This window comes from Corythoichthys intestinalis, chromosome 1 (assembly GCF_030265065.1).
Source record: "Corythoichthys intestinalis isolate RoL2023-P3 chromosome 1, ASM3026506v1, whole genome shotgun sequence".
In the NCBI taxonomy this organism is placed as follows: domain Eukaryota; kingdom Metazoa; phylum Chordata; class Actinopteri; order Syngnathiformes; family Syngnathidae; genus Corythoichthys; species Corythoichthys intestinalis.
The window spans coordinates 53,673,417-53,693,116 of NC_080395.1; the positions used below are offsets into that span (position 1 = coordinate 53,673,417).

The following is a 19,700-nucleotide window of genomic DNA, read 5'->3' on the forward strand; positions in this document are numbered from 1 at the left end:
ACAGTCCTTATGTACCGTATGTTGAATGTATATATCCATCTTTTGTCTTATCTTTCCATTCCAACAATTTATTTTACAGAATATATATATAATTCACAGAAAAATATGGCATATTTTATAGATGGTTTGAATCGCGATTAATTGCGATTAATTACGATTAATTAATTTTTAAGCTGTAATTAACTCGATTAAAAATTTTAATCGTTTGACAGCCCTAATATATATATATATGCGTATACGTACAGTGGGGCAAATAAGTATTTAGTCAACCACTAATTGTGCAAGTTCTCCCACTTGAAAATATTAGAGAGGCCTGTAATTGTCAACATGGTTAAACCTCAACCATGAAAGACAGAATGCGGGGAAAAAAAAAAAAGAAAATCACATTGTTTGTTTTTTAAAATAATTTATTTGCAAAGTAGAAAATAAGTATTTGGTCAATACCAAAAGTTCATCTCAATACTTTGTTATGTACCCTTTGTTGGCAATAACGGAGGCCAAACATTTTCTGTAACTCTTCACAAGCTTTTCACACACTGTTGCTGGTATTTTGGCCCATTCCTCCATGCAAATCTCCTCTAGAGCAGTGATGTTTTGGGGCTGTCGTTGGGCAACACGGACTTTTAACTCCCTCTGCAGATTTTCTATGGGGTTGAGACCTGGAGACTGGCTAGGCCACTGCAGGACCTTGAAATGCTTCTTACAAAGCCACTCCTTTGTTGCCCTGGCTGTGTGTTTGGGATCATTGTCATGCTGAAAGACCCAGCCACGTCTCATCTTCAATGCCGTTGCTGATGGAAGGAGATTTTCACTCAAAATCTCTCGATACATGGCCCCATTCATTCTTTCCTTTACGCAGATCAGTCGTTCTGGTCCCTTTGCAGAAAAACAGCCCCAAAGCATGATGTTTCCACCCCCATGCTTCACAGTGGGTATGGTGCAATTCAGTATTTTTTTTTCTCCAAACAAGTGAACCTGCGTTTTTCTATCAAAAAGTTCTATTTTGGTTTCATCTGTCCCTAACACATTCTCCCAGTCCTCTTCTGGATAATCCAAATGCTCTCTAGCATCTAGCAGAACCGCAGACGGACCTGGATGTGTACTATACTTAGCAGGGGGGACACGTCTGGCAGTGCAGGATTTGAGTCCCTGGCGGCACATTGTGTTACTGATAGTAGCCTTTGTTACTGTGGTCCCAGCTCTCTGTAGGTCATTCATTAGGTCCCCCCGTGTGGTTCTGGGATTTTTGCTCCCCGTACTTGTTATCATTTTGACGCCACGGGGTGAGGAGGGAGTTGAAAGTCCTGTGTTGCCCAACGACAGCCCCAAAACATCACTGATCTAGAGGAGATCTGCATGGAGGAATGGGCCAAAATACCAGCAACAGTGTGAGAAAAGCTTGTGAAGAGTTACAGAAAACGTTTGGCCTCTGTTATTGCCAACAAAGGGTACATAACAAAGTATTGAGATGAACTTTTGGTATCGACCAAATACTTATTTTCCACCATTATTTGCAAATAAATTCTTTAAAGATCAAACAATGTGATTTTCTGTTTTTTTTTTCCACATTCTGTCTCTCATGGTTGAGGTTTACCCACGTTGACAATTACAGGCCTCTCTAATATTTTCACGTGGAAGAACTTGCACAATTAATGGTTGACTAAATACTTATTTACCCCACTGTATATAAATTAGTACAAACTTTTTTCTGCTTTGTAAATTATGTTAAAATTTTGTTTGTGAGGGGGGGGAAAAAGGCCTTTTGTATAGTGCCGAAATGAATAGTTCATACTATTAATTAAAACAATTCTTTAAATTGGTAAACTGTATAATTATCGCTTGACTATGTGTATAGTATTTACTAGAAAACACCATAATCGTTGATCTGAGAAATTATCGGAGTGATTGATGTATTTTTGGTCCCTCAGTAATAGGTGATGGAGGTTGTGGTGTGGGAAAAAGTGAAAAAGACAAACTGGACGTGCAACAGACATATTGTTCTTAACCACACCAAATGGACGTGTTTTGATTTAAATACTGCATTATTTATGGCAGAAAACAAAGACAAGTCTGAAAAAGCAGTTTCTGCTCTTGCACCCCTCTTTAAAATGAACTGTTGTGTTTGATAGAACAATATGTCTATATGCTGCCCTAGCTGTTTCATGGCATATTAAGCCCCCAAAATATTTTTAATTTGCCTGTTTTACCCTGGAGACTCCCGTTTACACACACCACACAACCGCTTTTGTTTGAACCCAGCTATAATAAGGTAAGTAATTATATTTATTATTTGAAATGTCTATCATTTTTAGCTTAGAATCATTCATTGATGTCTAATATTTAGTTAAAAAAAAAAAAACGACTCCATAAAATTATTCACTCGCATATTTTAAACTTTTAAATAAACACATTACGTCACAATGAAAAAAATATTGTCTGTAAACAGGTAACGGATATCAACCTCATAACTATTGCTTAATTGTATAGCTATATATATTTTTTTGTTACTGTCGCATTTTCCCGATATTTTAGAAAAAAAAAACCAAACATTTAAAAAGGTAAATATTTGAAAAAGAAAATCTCTACCGCTCCTTGATGTCTGCCATTTCTGCATTGCGACCCTTATAATATTACCGTGTTTCACCCATACAATCCAAAAAATGTCCAGCTAGGGCATTCACAGCTTTGTATTGACACTCGGTGAGACATGCTACATGAAGTTTTTGGATCGAAACAAAGTAAGTACGCAATAATATCTCATTAAAATCATGAGGTCTTTAAATATGCTCTCTCATACTCTCACCAAGAGTTAGGGTTTAGGGGTTCCCATTTTTAAATGCCCTCCCGTTCAAAAATGTTCTTTCTCCAGAAAATTGAGATTATAAGCTTTCCAATGATGTATCACACATGCATATCAGACAATTCTGAAATTTGGCCAAATTGAGGGATCTCAGAGCAGAACTTCAAGTCAGCTGAATGTTTTTTGCCTTATGTATATATTGTATCTTTGGTTCGGTCTAGTTAAGAAATAGGAAATGGCTAACTCGAGTCGAGACAATGGAGACAAGCCTTCCTGCCCAGCACCTTGGCACTCCCCAAGTCAGTGGGTATGGAGAAAAATTAAAGAGTCAGGTACTTGCATAATAATGCTCGGTATGACATCGCACCATAACCAATTTCAAAACCTACCGTTTGCAGAAAGATTTAACTTGCAAACACGATTGCAATCAAATAATAATAATAACAAAGAAAATAATACTAACTAGGCCTGCAAGCAGGACTGAACGGGCCCTCGCAATCTAGCGCAACTCGGACGTCATGCAACTCGGACAGTGTGCAGGTCAGGGTGGTGGCAGATCGTCCTCTCTAATCATCTCATTAGAACCTAACATGCGCGAAAGTTGCCTCTTTACATTCACACACCTAAGAGATAAAAACCCCTATTGGACAGAGGACTACAAAAAAGGAGCGAATAAAGGGTCATCACAGCAACAGACAGAGACATGTGGACATGGGCTGTAAAATAAGTATTTTAAAAGGTCTTGAAACTACAATGACCAACCTGAAAAGAACTGGACATATATTTTTAAAAATGAGTGACTTTCTATTGCCACTAGTTGGCGCTGTAGGGTTGATGCAAATGACCCCTACAGGACCCTTCAGACTATGACTCAACAAGCACGATATGTTTGGCGCAGAAATGTTGTAGAAGTTATGACTGTTCAAAACTTGTGGTGAGACGAAATGGCTTCAGTCATTTTTACTTCTCCTGTTGGACCCTTCTGCTTCAACCAAACCTCAGTACTTTTCATCAGGCACCTGAACACATGTCTTAAGGCTCCCCTGATGCAGGTTTGAGGTGAATAGATTTTTTTTCCTTGGAGGAGGAGCCTGTTTCGTAAAAAAGGCATTTCCTGTTCCCACTAGGGAGCGCTAGGCCTAATGAGTAATATTTCAATGCACTCATGTTAAGGGTGGGATGCCGCATGTACATGCCAGATATGAAAAAGATTGAAGGAGCTATTAGTCCTTTACTGAATTTGTCATTTTGCCGAAAAAATGGCCGACTTTGGCACCACGCCCAGGTCAGACCCATGAATGAAAACGCACCATTTTGAAAAGTTTAGATTTCATATGTCTCCTGAATTGTCTAACCAATTTTGAAGATGATCCAACTGATTCCCTCTGTGACAAGGTCTCAAATGTGCACCCTGTTAATTGATAAAAAATTCACATTCGATCCAAAATACCCGATTTCCTGTTGGGTTTGGAATATGGGTGCAAGAGACTTTTTGGAGCAGTTTTGCACAAGGTATCGACTCCCCAAATTTCATTGCTCTACGTTAAAAAAACCTAATAGGAAACGCCTTTTTGAAAAATTCAAGGTGGCGCCACTGAGCCATTTTGTTACATTTTTTTGTAACGTTGCAAGATTATCGAAATCCACACAAAGCCGCATGTATGTGCAAAATTTGGTGAGTTTTCGTGCATGTCCAGGCCTCCAAATGTAAACTGTACTAGAAATGGACAGAAATTTCACATTCGATCCAAAATACCCGATTTTCTGTTGGATTTGGAATATGGGTGCAAGAGGCTTTTTTGAGCAGTTAGGCATAAGGTATCTACTCCCCAAATTTCATTGCTCTACGTTGAAAAAACCCAATAGGAAAGGCCTTTTTTAAAACTCCTTTCTGTCGCCACTAGTTGGCACTGTAGAGTTGATGCAAATGACCCCTACAGGACCCTTCAGGGTATGACTCTCAACAAGCATGGGAAGTTTGGCGCAGATATGTTGTATATCTGCTGAGTTATGACTGTTCAAAGTATTTTGCGAAACCTCAATATTTTTCATCAGGCACCTGAACACAGGTCTTAAGGCTCCCCTGATGCAGGTTTGAGGTCAACAGATTTTTTTCCCTTGGAGGAGGAACCTGTCTCGTAAAAAAAGGCATTTCCTGTTCTCACTAGGGGGCGCTAGGCCTAATGGGTACTATTTCAATGCAGTCGTGTTCAGGCTGGGATACCGCATATACATGGCAGATATGAAAAAGATTGAAAGTTGTGTCAAGGAATTATTAGCCATTTACTGAATTCGGTGTTTTGCCGAAAAAATGGCCGACTTTGGCACCACGCCCAGGTCAGACCCGTGAATGAAAACACACCATTTTAGAAACTTAAGATCTCATATGTCTCCTGAACAGTCTCACCAATTTTGAAGATGATCCAACTAACTCCCTCGGCGAAAAGGTCTCAAATGTGCACCCTGTAAATCGATAAAAATTTCATATTCGATCCAAAATAACCGATTTCCTGTTGGGTTTGGAATATGGGTGCCAATGCTTTTTTGAAGCGGTTTTAGACAAGGTATAGACTCCCCAAATTTCATTGCTCTACGCTGACAAACCCTAATGTTATAGGCCAATTTTAAAATTTCAAGGGGGCGCCACTGAGCCATTTTGTTACATTTTTTTGCAACGGTGTTAAATTATCGAAATTTACAATTTTCCGCACGTATGTGCAAATTTTGGTGACTTTTCGCGCATGTTCAGGCCTCCAAATTGGCCGTTTTCATTTGCCCTGAAAAAAAAATAATAATAATAATCCTTTGCAAAACAATAGGGCCTTCGCACGCCTAGTGCTCGGGCCCTAATTAGCTATTGAGGTAACACTTTTCAACAAGGGGACACTGTCTATCTTTTGAACCTTATGCATGAAGCAGTTCACAATTTCAGAAAATTACATTAGTGCCTCTTTAAAACCGTGATCAAGAATAGTTTTCCTGTCCGGAGTTTACTAACCAGTCCTCACTGCCATTTAAGGCTGAGATTGACATCAGATTCAGTTTGACGCTAAAAAGAATAAGTGGACCACTTCACTCTTTTGGACTTGCCTGTGCATGCATCTATGATTTTAAGTGGTACTGCACCAGTGTCATGCTTTTGATAGTTCATACATACTAGCACTAGTTACAGTGGTTGATTTAATTCACCGTGACAACAATGGGGCTTAATTTATTGCCTTCGAGCAATCAATTCATCATATCATTAATTAGAAGAAAGCGAAGGCAATGAAAAGTTTCATTTGTATTACTTTAATGATGGTATTTCAAAGTCTCAGGATCTCAGTGGAATTCCTTCAAAGAAACGGGACTAGATTATAGCCTGGAACCTCTAGGGTCACAAATTCCAACCCCAGTCCCTGAAGGATACATCCATTTCATATGGGAGTACATGGAGTTTTCTGTGGTAATTTTTCCATAAGTGAAAATGTCAGCTTCATCCCTTGGATTCCAAGACATTTTATCATGGCAATATTTCAATTTAAGGTTTGCAAGGTTGTGTTGGTCCGAATAAACATTACTTTTTGGCTTGTACTTAATACAATACTTAAACTACAACATCATAACCTCTGACAACATGCACAACAACGAGTATATCACATTGCCACGATGAGGCTAAATATATTTTATTTATGTATTCATTGCATAAATAATTGATATTATACCACACAGAAAGGATTATCTTAATTGCAAATCAGTCCACAAACTTAAACAAGAGGAGGCCTACAGTAATTGTTGGTTAAATATGTAAAAGCTTTAAAATGGGGGGGTGGGGCGTAAAAAAATAAAAATTCCAAAATTACCTATCTAAATGTAAAGTAAACAGATCATTTGCTTAATGTATTATGACAACATGGGTAAATCAAATTACAGCTTATATCTTCACAGCTAAACTAAAAACGTAGCGTAATGAGGACCTTCGAGACTACTCTAACCATTTGATGTCAGCTATGAATTGTTGGCATTTTCTAGATTTCACTTGGTTAAGTACTTCAATGAACATCAAGTATGAATAATAAATGTTAAGCGCAAAGTGCTTGGAAGATAATTTCGTAATTCATTTTACCATTGACTTCAGTTGTGTGCAACTGGGTTTTTTAATGTCTTGCTTTCAATTGTAGTCGTTATGAGTACCGTTCAAAACTGTTTTTAACTTTCATCGAATATTGAACAAAACTTGCTAGACATTGATTATTAAACACAACTTGCTAGATATCTGATGAAATTAATGGATCAAAATATTCTTACGAAGTTGAAAAGAAATATCAACATTGTGAGAATTTGCTGAATTGAAAAATTTTAAAACTGACATTGTTCAGTTGAAGATCACTGGGCCAGCGACAACACAACTTTTTCTCTATGATGTAGCGTGTGACCACATACTCTATAGCAGGCATGTCCAAAGTCCGGCCCGGGGGCCAAATGCGGCCCGTGGTCAAATTTCATCCGGCCCCCAGCCTCTGTCGTAAAATCAATAACGTCTGGCCCGCACACAGACTTAATAAATTGGTCAGCAGAACTGCTACCTGCATATGAAGTAGCTTTCACACTAAATGCTGCTCCTCATTTACCCACTAAAAGGCAGCATTACTCTAAGCAACATTACCCTGTGTGACCTTTTACTCCCAATTTTCTAAAATGGCGACAATCAACAAAAAAAAAAAGACAGTTAACTGCGACGGCCGACGCTTCAAGGATAGGGTGGAAATTGGACTATTTCTTCACTAAAATACGCAACAACTGTGTCTGCCTCATTTGCAAAGAGACATTCGCTGTTTTTAAAGAGTTCAATATAATGCGATATTACCAAACATGACACGCTGACATGTACGACAAGATTACAGGGAAGATACGTAGTGAGAAATTGAAGCAACTTGAAGCTAGTTTACTGTTACATCAGAAGTGTTTCGCAAGAGCCCAAGAGTCGAAAGCCTAGCCACAAAGGCTAGTTGCGAGATTATTGAAATAATAAAGCAAATGTGACACACATGATGGCTTGATAAAATTTGCTTAAATATATTGTTCTAAAGGATGTCAGCCAAGATCGGCCCCCCACATTTTTACCACACAAAATCTGGCCCCCTTTGCAAAATGTTTGCACACCCCTGCTGTATAGTGATTGGAAATTATGAAAAATACACAAAAAATCCATCTATTCCACGAAATCATCCCATCTGAATGTGTTTTCCCCATAGAGAAAATTGAAAGTATCCATATTATGAACTGTGTGAAAACAAATTTGGCTTCAAACTACGTTTTTTTGTTTTTTTTTGGCTTTTAATAGTTGCTGTGATGATCAATTATGAGAATCAAATGAATTATTAGATATTATAAACTGGAGCCCATGCATTAGCAAAATGCAATGTAATGTTATCTGTCAAAAGAGGTTTTGCTTTTTGATGATGCGCTCAAAGAAAGCTAAAAGGAGGGTTAATCTGCCCTGATTAACATACACAAACAAGATAAGCAAATAATCCTTAATGTCATGTAAGCATTAGATTATTTGAGGAATTTGCAGAGGAAATGTGCCATATTACGGGTCAAATGAAAATTAATCATCTTCGTACGCAAACTCTTCGTATAAAAGCACCTGTAAAGTGATTAACATGTCCATGGAAAATCTTGGTAATTCTACAATTATGCTGCAGTATTGTCCTGGTAACCATGGTAGCTCAGTTTCAAAGCATATACATACGACAAGCTGTGATTGCTATAGATGCCCACCCAGATGTTCAAACTGTCCATTTTTTACCCCATAATAATCACAGTTTGGACACCTAACCTAGTCTGCCGTTGTAAAACAGGATGAATAAAGTTTGGGAATCCTTGATAATTTTCAGGATTTTCCTTTATAAAGAATGTGATGTTGGTGGGAAAAAACATAGGCATTACGGAAAGTGTATAATAATTATATGTATATGTATATATTTATAATTGTATTGCTATTTCTCAGTTTGAATACCTTTAGCACTAGTTTTTGGAAGACATATTTTGTTTGGTACTCACAGACCCATGACTCACTTACACAGATATAACCCATAATGAGAAAAGATATTTATGGTGGCTATTTGCAAGTATTTCTCCATTTTGCATATTCTTTAAAAAGTGGCAACATGGAGACCTCAAATTAGTGCTCATATGACCTAAAAATTAAAATTGTTCAACATCATGGTTTATGGGAAGGATACAAAGAGCTAGGTCAGAGATGTCAGCTGTCAGTTTTCACTTTGAGGAATATAGTGAAGAAATAGGAGACAACAGTCACAGTTCTAGATAGGACCCAGAGTGCCATGCAAAAAAAATCTCAAACACAGGTAACAGAGGATAAACAGAGGCAAAGGATGGGTGGAAATTCCCCACAGGTCAGCTGTAAAGATGTAAAACAAGAGTTTGCTGCAGATGGTGTCAATGTGCATTGTTCAACTATTCAGTACATTTTGCAATACGAGATGGTGTAATGATGATGTAATGCTGAAGAGGCCTTTTTGCACGTATGCTACCGTCCTTTGAGGTACTGTATGCTAAAGCACATTTTGACAAGCCAGCTTCGTTTCGGAATAAAAGTACTGTGGACTGATGAAACTAAAATTGAGTTATTTGGACATACCAAGGGGTTATAAGTATGGAGGATGAAGAGCACAGTATTTAGAGACAAACACATGCTACACACAATAAAATTGAGGGGGGTTCCATTCTGCTGTGGGGCTGCGTGCTCAGTACAGGTACTGGTGGTCTTGTTAAAGTTTACACTTGCATTGGTCAATATCAGCAGATTCTTTTGAACAATGTTCAAAATCAGTAACAACGTTGAAGTTGCGGTGTGGCTGGATACTTCAACAAGGCAACGAGCATAAACACAGCTTAAAATCTGCAAAGGCATTCATGCAGAGGAAAATGTACATTCTTCTCAGTTCCCTGGCCAGAAGGGAACAGACTGCCAGCTGCAGTAGACTTTTGTTAGCGTGACTTTGAGCCTCCAGGACTAAGCAACCCTCTTTTGCCAAAAATATCATAGTAAACCTAAAGACAACTTAGTTTGGCAAAACTTGCTGCTATGACCACAAGGGACATAGACTAAACGCAACATAATGGATATAGTCCACACTACATACCCTCATAAGGTAATGGTTTATATTGAATCTCACCTGAATACATTAACAATTCATTCATCCGTATTGTATCACAGAGATTTTGTGTGTATATGAGGCACATAGGGGTGGTGGTTGAGAGGTTGTGCGTCTGCCTGGCCCTGTCAATCCTGGGCTATGCCCTTCCTGTGTGTTGTGTGATCTTCCCGTGCGTGCATGAGTTTTCTCTGGGCACTCCAGTTTCATCCCTCATCCAAAAAACATGCATGATAGACTGATTGAACACTCGAAATAGTATGAATGTGTGAGAGAATGGTTGCGATGCTGCATTCGGCACGCAATCAATTCAAGGTGCACCTTACCTACTGCCCATAGTTAGATGGGAGGCTGCATCATTTTACAGTGGTTGCTGACGTTTTTAATTCATGGCAAGAAAGATTTAAAAAAAAAAAAAAAGTCAAGCTAGACTAGACATTAAGGCCACGTACAGGTTATCTGATTTTTGGCATATTCATTGTGTATGAAAGATAAATTGTTGCACATGCCATAGTTAGATGGGATAGGCTCCAGCAGAACCATGACCCTTGTGAGAAGAAGCGGCTCGGAGGAAATTTTCTGATTGGTTAAATGATAATGGTATATACCATGGGTGTCAAACGATTAAAATTTTTAATCGAGTTAATTACAGCTCAAAAATTAATTAATCGTAATTAATCGCAATTAATCGCAATTCAAACCATCTATAAAATATGCCATATTTTTCTGTAAATTATTGTTGGAATGGAAAGATAAGACAGAGATGGATATATACATTCAACATACGGTACATAAGTACTGTATTTCTTTATTATAACAATAAATCAACAAGATGGCATTACCATTATTAACATTCTGTTAAAGCGATCCATGGATAGAAAGACTTGTAGTTCTTAAAAGATAAATAAAAATAATAAATAAAATATATAAATATATAAATAAATAAAATATATAAATATTTATAAAAATTTATAGAAAATAAATAAAAGATAATAACGAGTACAAGTTATAGAAATTTTATATTAAAACCCCAAAATTTGTAAAATTTTCAATCAAAAAATAAACTAGTAGCCCGCCATTGTTGATGTCAATAATTACTTACACAATGCTCATGGGTGCTGAAGCCTATAAAATCAGTCGCACCCAAGTGCCAGCAGAGGGCGGCAAAACTCCGAAAAACACAACAAGTATACCTTTCACTTTGCTGTCCTTTTAATATGTTTGAGCAGGGCATTTGTGCGTTAATTGCGTCAAATATTTTAACGGGATTCATTTAAAAAATTAATTACCGCTCGTTAATGCGTTAATTTTGACAGCCCTAGTATATACACTACTATATGTTCTCATCTACCTACTGGTGACACAGCACCAAGAGCAACGTGGGGTTTAGTGTCTTGCTCAAGGATACTTAGAAGAGGTCATCAGGCCAGTGAATCGAACCCACAACCTCTGGGTTGGAGAACGACTATGCTACCACTGTACCACCCTGAATTTTTTACGCCAATGTTCACACTTTTACTTCAAATGAATATTGGCCCCTCTAAGTACTAATACTCGGTATTGGTCTTGAAAAACCCATATCGGTCGATCTCTAATATTAACAATATGTTTACTTTGGATAATTGGTTAATGTAACAGCACTGGGAGAAATCTGGGACAGTGATTTAGTTCTTGTGAGTAGGAAACAAGGCACCAAGTAGCAAGCACCTTGGGACGGGGGAGCTGCAGCTTATTACAGTGGTTACTGATGTTTTTAATTGTTTTATAGCAAGTACGATTAAAAAAAAAAAAAAAAAAAAAATCAAGTGAGAAAGTTATATTAAGGTCTTGTGCAAGTGATCTGATTGTGTATGAAAGAGAAATCGCTTCACATGCTAATTAAAGTTTGCAGCTACCAAGTGATATGGAACACATGCAAATGCATTGTGTAAAATCTAGCAATTGCAGAAAATATAGTAGATATTGATTTGTCCCAGAAGTTTGCCACGGTTGGCTGTCGGGACATAGCTAATTTATTTCCCACCCATATCTCTGTGCCTGTCAGAGCAATCGAAATGATAATGGTTGCTTATGTGCTGTCAGTAAAGAGATCACTTTTCAAAAAACACATTTGCCAGGAATGACTTGGTTTCCGAGTATGTGAACCATCTGAATGTATATGATGATGAAATGTGAATGAATGAATGTGAATGAATGTGAATGAATGAGCCAAATTTACACTTAGTTTAATCACTTTAGTTCTTGACCTTTAGGTGAATCATAGGAAACAAGGACAGTTGATTGACAGGTTCAACTTAATTTGTTGTCATTTAGGGTTGTGTTTTGTATACCGCCAAAAAAAACGCTATTATACAACTTATTTCTTTTCAAAAGTTGATTGTACCATTTAAATACAGTGTGGAACTTAATCTAAAGTTCAGCTCACAGAAAATATAAATATTCAGACAACCAGGGGGAAAAAAGACAACTGGGGTAATTACAAGCATATAGCTGAAAAATACAATCTGACACAATTTGATAACTTGTGCCTTGTTTTTGCCCTAATTTTTCACCAGCATAAACAGCCCTTTTCGAGTGTGTGGGTTTTGGGACACCACAGATTAGAGAGCTCTGGGTATTGTGGTTGAGTCTGCTTCAGTTTAAATCGAGTATGAATACGGGATTGTTGGTGTGAATGAGGGGCACAGCAGCTCTCAACATTGAGCAGAGCAGCTCTACTGGGGCACGATCAAAGAACTCAGTCAACCAAAGCTACAGCTCAGCCCAGGCTTTCATCAACGAGCCACAGACTAATCGGGCCGGAAGACACAAGAGCATTGGCCACATCAAACCTTGTCAGAATCTAATGTTACCAAGACAAACATACACACCTTGATGAAACAATCTACTCTAATAACTAATTTGGGGGTGGAACATTTGTTTTTACTTAGGGATCAAATTAAAAAAAAAAAAAAAAAAAACTTTAATGGCAATATGTAACAAAAGACTTGAGACGGAAAAAAAATAGTCAGCCTCCCTATCAATATACAGTGGGGCAAATAAGTATTTAGTCAACCACTAATTGTGCAAGTTCTCCCACTTGAACATATTAGAGAGGCCTGTAATTGTCAACATGGGTAAACCTCAACCATGAGAGACATAATGTGGAAAAAAAACAGAAAATCACATTGTTTGATTTTTTAAAAGAATTTATTTGCAAATCATGGTGGAAAATAAGTATTTGGTCAATACCAAAAGTTAATCTCAATACTTTGTTATGTACCCTTTGTTGGCAATAACGGAGGCCAAACGTTTTCTGTAACTCTTCACAAGCTTTTCTCACACTGTTGCTGGTGTTTTGGCCCATTCCTCCATGCAGATCTCCTCTAGAGCAGTAATGTTTTGGGGCTGTTGTTGGGCAACACGGACTTTCAACTTCCTCCCTCCACAGATTTTCTATGGGGTTGATATCTGGAGACTGGCTAGGCCACTCCAAGACATTGAAATGCTTCTTACGAAGCCACTTCTTTGTTGCCCTGGCTGTGTCTTTGGGATCATTGTCATGCTGAAAGACCCAGCCACGTCTCATCTTCAATGCCCATGCTGATGGAAGGAGATTTTCACTCAAAATCTCTCGATACATGGCCCCATTCATTCTTTCCTTTACGCAGATCAGTCGTTCTAGTCCCTTTGCAGAAAAACATCCCCAAAGCATGATGTTTCCACCCCCATGCTTCACAGTGGGTATGGTGCAATTCAGTATTTTTTTTTCTCCAAACAAGTGAACCTGCGTTTTTCTACCAAAAAGATCTATTTTGGTTTCATCTGTCCCTAACACATTCTCCCAGTCCTCTTCTGGATCATCCAAATGCTCTCCAGCATCTAGCAAAACCGCAGACGGACCTGGATGTGTACTAGACTTAGCAGGGGGGACACCTCTGGCAGTGCAGGATTTGAGTCCCTGGCGGCGCATTGTGTTACTGACAGTAGCCTTTGTTACTGTGGTCCCAGATCATTGTCATGCTGAAAGACCCAGCCACGTCTCATCTTCAATGCCCTTGCTGATGGAAGGAGATTTTCACTCAAAATGTGTCGATACATGGCCGCATTCATTCTTTCCTTTACACAGATCAGTCGTACTGGTCCTTTTGCAGAAAAAGCATGATGTTTCCACCCCCATGCTTCACAGTGGGTATGGTGTTCTTCGGATGCAATTCAGTATTCTTTCTTCTCCAAACACGAGAACCTGTGTTTCTACCAAAAAGTTCTATTTTGGTTTCATCTGACCATAACACATTCTCCCAGTCCTCTTCTGGATGATCCAAATGCTCTCTAGCGAACCACAGATGTGCCTGGACAGGTACTTTCTTCAGCAGGGGGACACGTATGGCAGTGCAGGATTTGAGTCCCTGGCGGCGCATTGTGTTACTGACAGTAGCCTTTGTTACTGTGGTCCCAGTTCTCTGTAGGTCATTCACTAGGTCCCCCCGTGTGGTTCTGGGATTTTTGCTCACCGTTCTTGTTATCATTTTGACGCCACGGGGTGAGATCTTGCATGGAGCCCCAGATCGATGGAGATTATCAGTGGTCTTGTATGTCTTCCATTTTATAATAATTGCTCCCACAGTTGATTTCTTTACACCAAGTGAAGAGTGAAACGTTTGGCCTCCGTTATTGCCAAAAAAGGGTACATAACAAAGTAGTGAGATGAACTTTTGGTATTGACCAAATAATTATTTTCCACCATGATTTGCAAATAAATTCTTTAAAAATCAAACAAAGTGATTTCCTGTTTTTTTCCACATTCTGTCTCTCATGGTTGAGGTTTACCCATGTTGACAATTACAGGCCTCTCTAATCTTTTCAAGTAGGAGAACTTGCACAATTGGTTGTTGCCTAAATACTTATTTGCCCCACTGTATCTTGGTTTGAATTTGGGGACGCTAATCAGGTTATTGTTTTCAACTAATAAAATGTGAATCTCTGGCAATAAGTAGAACCATTAGGCACTCATTGACTAGATATGATGTCTTTGTCTCGGATGCCCCTTCTGTTCAGTTTTCCTCTATGTTATGGTGACGCAGTTAGATTCCCTAATAACATCTCATCACAAATCTCAGGCAACAAACTCAATGTCAAACTATTTCTTCAGAAAATAGGAGATTGAGTAAACCAGGGGTGCCCAAGTCTGGTCTTCGAGAGCCCCGATCCAGCTTGTTTTCCATGTCGCCCTCCTCCAACACACCTGAATCAAATTATCAGGATTGTTATCAGGCTCCTGGAGCGCTTGCTGATGAGCTGATCATTTGATTCAGGTGTGTTAAAGGAGGGAGACATGGAAAAATAAGTTGGAAAGCGGGTCTCGAGGACCGGACTTGGGCACCCCTGAAGTAAACAGTGCCGCCAGTGCCCCGACACACACACACATGCAAAATACATGCCCGAAAGCAACACACCTTTTATGTCAGTGAGTTCATTCCAAATCCTTGTGAATTGGGCTCATTTGAAAAACATACGTAAATATGAAAAAAACTGAAAAGGACAAATACAGAAGTTTTCATTAATTCTGTTCACATATCCTTATAGTCAGCTCCAGTGACAACCGGCTCCAACTTTCCAGTAGCAATTACTCTTGACAGCTCTGACCTTTTGATAGAACAGAAAGTTAAGGAGTATAAAGCAAACATAGCTATCACAGCTTTTTAGCTGTAAGGCCGACAATAAACTGCAAGACCAAGAAGAGCAAACAATATGTTTGCCATTGCGTTCAGCCTCCATATAAAGGACTTATTAAATTGAAATGGAAGTCAATGGAAAAACACAGAAAGATCACTCACGCTGTCCAAAACAATTTTGTACATGCTAGCAAAGTCTGTTAACAGCTACAGAATATTGTACATATTGTATACATTTGGGGGGGCTGAGATGATAATGATTATTGTGATGCCACTAGTACGATGTATGGCCGATTTTTGGAGAGCAACAGTTCTGAATGCGCAACTGGATCAGCTTTTCTTTGTAGACTGTTCAAATTTTCAGGTTAATTCTTCCACGTTTGACATGTTTTACTGTTTGTTTCAACATTAGCAATGGATGTAACAAAAATTGTATACATACTGAAAGAAAGGAGGAAAGTTGAAAATATATCTTTGGTTTCGTTGTTTTTTTTTTGTAGCATCAGTGTAAATTACAATTAGGGTTAAAAGTCAAACAAAATAGCATTTTGGTACACAAGTGTGTCATTGAATTTTATTGAAAAGAAAACTGTTATAACTAGTATTAGCTAGTAATAGTAGCATTATATATATGTAGTATGTATATGATGACGGTGCCATTATCTCACAGAAATATACAATGTAAATCAAGCTGTAATGGGGACAAGAATGAAAAAGTATAATTTAACCAGATGGACCAACCCAGCATCTGTCACTAGTGTTTAAAATGTACATGTCTAAGAGTACCATAGAGGAATGAAAAAAATATTGATAAAAAAGCGAGAAACCTTAATACCAAGCAGTCTTCCCATATCTTATTAATAACAGTCATAGAAATTATTAATCATTCCATCAGGAGTCTGCATTTACAAGTCTGACAGGACTCGCATGAATACATTCGCTGAGAGTGTCTGAGAGAGTAATTCAGTATTCAGAAGTACACGTGTATCTTATCCATCGCACGAACGAAATAAAACAAACTCCCCCACTCCTCCGACTTACCATCAAACTTTTTATGACTGGAAACAAACGTCACCCTCATGTTGTGGCTGCTGTCCTCCACCAGCTTCTCAAACTCCAGTTTGCTCTGCTGGTTGAGCTTGTCTTCCATGTCAGATGTGCAGCAGGTGTATCCCTGAGGACAGACACGCAGGTGCTCACCTGTGAGACAAACACAAAAAGCTTTGTTTTTTCACTCGTCACTCCCACTGCAGTCACTTTTTCAAAGGCTTATACAATGTGTTTGATCACAACCACATTGAGATGTTTTTCTCTCATCCCTCAGATATTAGACAGGCTGTTCTATAACAAACTGCCAATGCATCCTTAACTGCACATGCACATTCTTTGTGGAGAATCCCAAGAACACAACTAATACAATAATAATGGTGTATGAACAAGCAACATCATACAGTCTAACATATTACAAAATACAATTGTCTTATACTCTATCTGCATTTAAAATGAGATATAGGTGAAGAAGCTGCAAATGTACATAGATAATGAAGCACAAGTGAGCAATCATGTACAGTACATTTTAAAACTCTAAAATGTAATTAATCCTTAATCAGTCCTTAGAGAAACACTAGTCTACAGTAATGAGCGCAGCATCATCGCGACAGTTCAGCATAAATCCATTTTCACTTCACAGCAAACTCATTATGGCCCTAACTGTACGAAACAGTCGAAGTACAGCCATCAGTTGAACGAACATTTTCTGGGGAGCTATTAATGCATGACCTGGAGATTTCATGTAGAAGCCACATGTGCTTTTGCTCACAAAAGCATGTGCATTCTTTTCTAGAATAGAAAGGACAATACTTGACTGTTTAAGTCTGTGCTGTACAAAAAATGGATTTGGAAACCAAGCCGTCAATACTACAAAAATCACAGTTGTGTATCTGAGTTGAATACTTTGAGGTAGCAGATTAAAGGCTATTTTTTTTTCTTGGTAGCATAATGACCAGCTTTCGATGTGCATGGATAGTTGCTTCATGTGAACTGAAGTATTCAACATTCAATTTTTTTTATAATACTGACTAAGGATTGGATATTTTTTTATTTTATTTTTAGTACAAAACTTAATACCAACAGCAAATACAAACTCATAAACAGAGGTTTTGACTAAGCCACCACGTGACACAAGTTTGTGAGCCTCACAATTCTGAGGTTCAGGTTTGAATCTCAGCTGGGCATATCTGCGTGGGTTTGCAAGTTCCCCTCAGGTTTCCATAGTATTTCTCCTCCATCCACAGAAATTGATTTGTAACAATAGGGTTGCCATCTATAGTCCATAGGGGTGAATGTGAACGGTTACAGTATGTACAGTACTTTGCAGAGTCGTGTGTGTCTCTTACTCAAAGTCTTTTACAGGTTTTGTATTAACAATGGATGTGTGAAGATGTAACACAAGAGAAAGAAAAGTATCACAATAAGTCATTTAATAAGTATACAATGCAATAAAATATAATAAGTGTCACTCAATAAAGTCATGTAATCGTGTGGCGTAACACAATTACACAATACATTGATTTAAATGATGAAACAACTCTTGATTTATTGTAAGCGTGGTTTCATGCTTAAATGAGTGTGACCATGATCAAATCAAATCAAATCAAATCAAATCAAATCAAATCAAATCAAATCAAATCAAATCAAATCAAATCAAATCAAATCAAATCAATTTGTTTCTATAGCCCTTTACAAAATCCTGAAGGGTCCTCAAAGTGCTTTACAACAACAATAATTATAGTTCATAATAAATAAAAGGCAGGAAAGTATTATACAATGACATGTTTCAAGTCAACATAAAAACACGTTTACATGCAATTCTGTAGGATTGATGCCTTTAATTTGAAGCAGAATTGTTTGCTCATGTTGCAAACTGCACCTGCAGATAGCAAATTGATCTCCTGAGGAAGCACTTCCATTTGATGCGCTATTGTCTTGCTTCACCGCGATTGTCCTAACTATTTCAAAGATATGAGACGTGGTTTGACCCCGCCAAGTCTACATACCATATCAAACAGCCCTTTTCTACTACATACTTGCAGCACATGAAAATAAGTGGGTTGCTGAGAGAAACACAAGGATGATCATATTCTTGTGATTGAAAACTACATCAACAACAACAAAAACCAATGTTTAACTATTTGTCTCTTAATAATTATCTCAAAACATTTGTATTGTGTTTACAAAAGAAATCTACAGTATATTCCCAGTGCCTGTGCAAATATGTTCACCTTCATTACATTTTTTTTCAGCAATAAATACTTCACATATGTTCACCATGTCATCATTATAAGAACATTCATGGAGTGGATAATATTTCTCTAAAGATTTGCGTCCCAAAAAAAAAGACTTGTTGTTTGGCCAAAAACTGTTCATCAACATAACTGTCTTCTACAGGTGATAAGACAAAGTGGGACGTTGGTAACAGTCCCAGAATACTTCAACAGCATCTGTCAAAAATAGCTTGCCAAATCTTTGTTGTGGCTTCGTTTTTCATTCTGCACTTCTGCTAACCCACAGTGGTACTACACGTCTGATTTATGCAGATTTGACACATTCAATGAGTTTTGTCAGTTATTTGTCATTTTATTTTACAAAACAAACGATGGCCAAGTGGGAGGGTGTAGAGTTAGATTTAAATGAGTGTGCATAAAAGATAAACTGTATGTAAGCCTATACTTGAGTGACAATACTGATAGAAGTGTCAGTGTCTTTAAAAAATGCATGTAATATCAGGACAACTGCCTCTGTTTCAATGCCAGGGAAAACAGATTTTCTTAAGCAGTGCCACCGACATTTAAGATGTGTTACGCTTGATCATGAAGTCATGGATAACATTGACGATTGAATGAGAAGCTTGCACACACACATACACTCACGCACAGATGTTTTTTTTTTTTTTTTCAATTCAATCTATGTATCGCAAGTAAATGGTAGAGAAAACAAAGAGGACGGTTTGTACTTTCAGTCCAATTTTCACAATGGCCTTCAAACTGCCTCAAGCGTGCATTTCAGAAAGTAGTCACACGACTA

General features: G+C 38.0%; 1 protein-coding gene across 4 annotated transcripts in view; it reads right to left on the reverse strand.

The window, feature by feature from the left end:
• gpc6a (glypican 6a) overlaps positions 1-19,700 on the reverse strand; it is a 168,786-nt gene that overhangs the window by 109,264 nt on the left and 39,822 nt on the right. For all 4 annotated transcript variants that reach the window (XM_057832554.1, XM_057832546.1, XM_057832538.1 and 1 more), the window contains exon 2: positions 16,659-16,817. In XM_057832554.1, the coding sequence (XP_057688537.1) occupies positions 16,659-16,817 (159 nt within the window). The remainder of the gene's footprint in view (positions 1-16,658; positions 16,818-19,700) is intronic.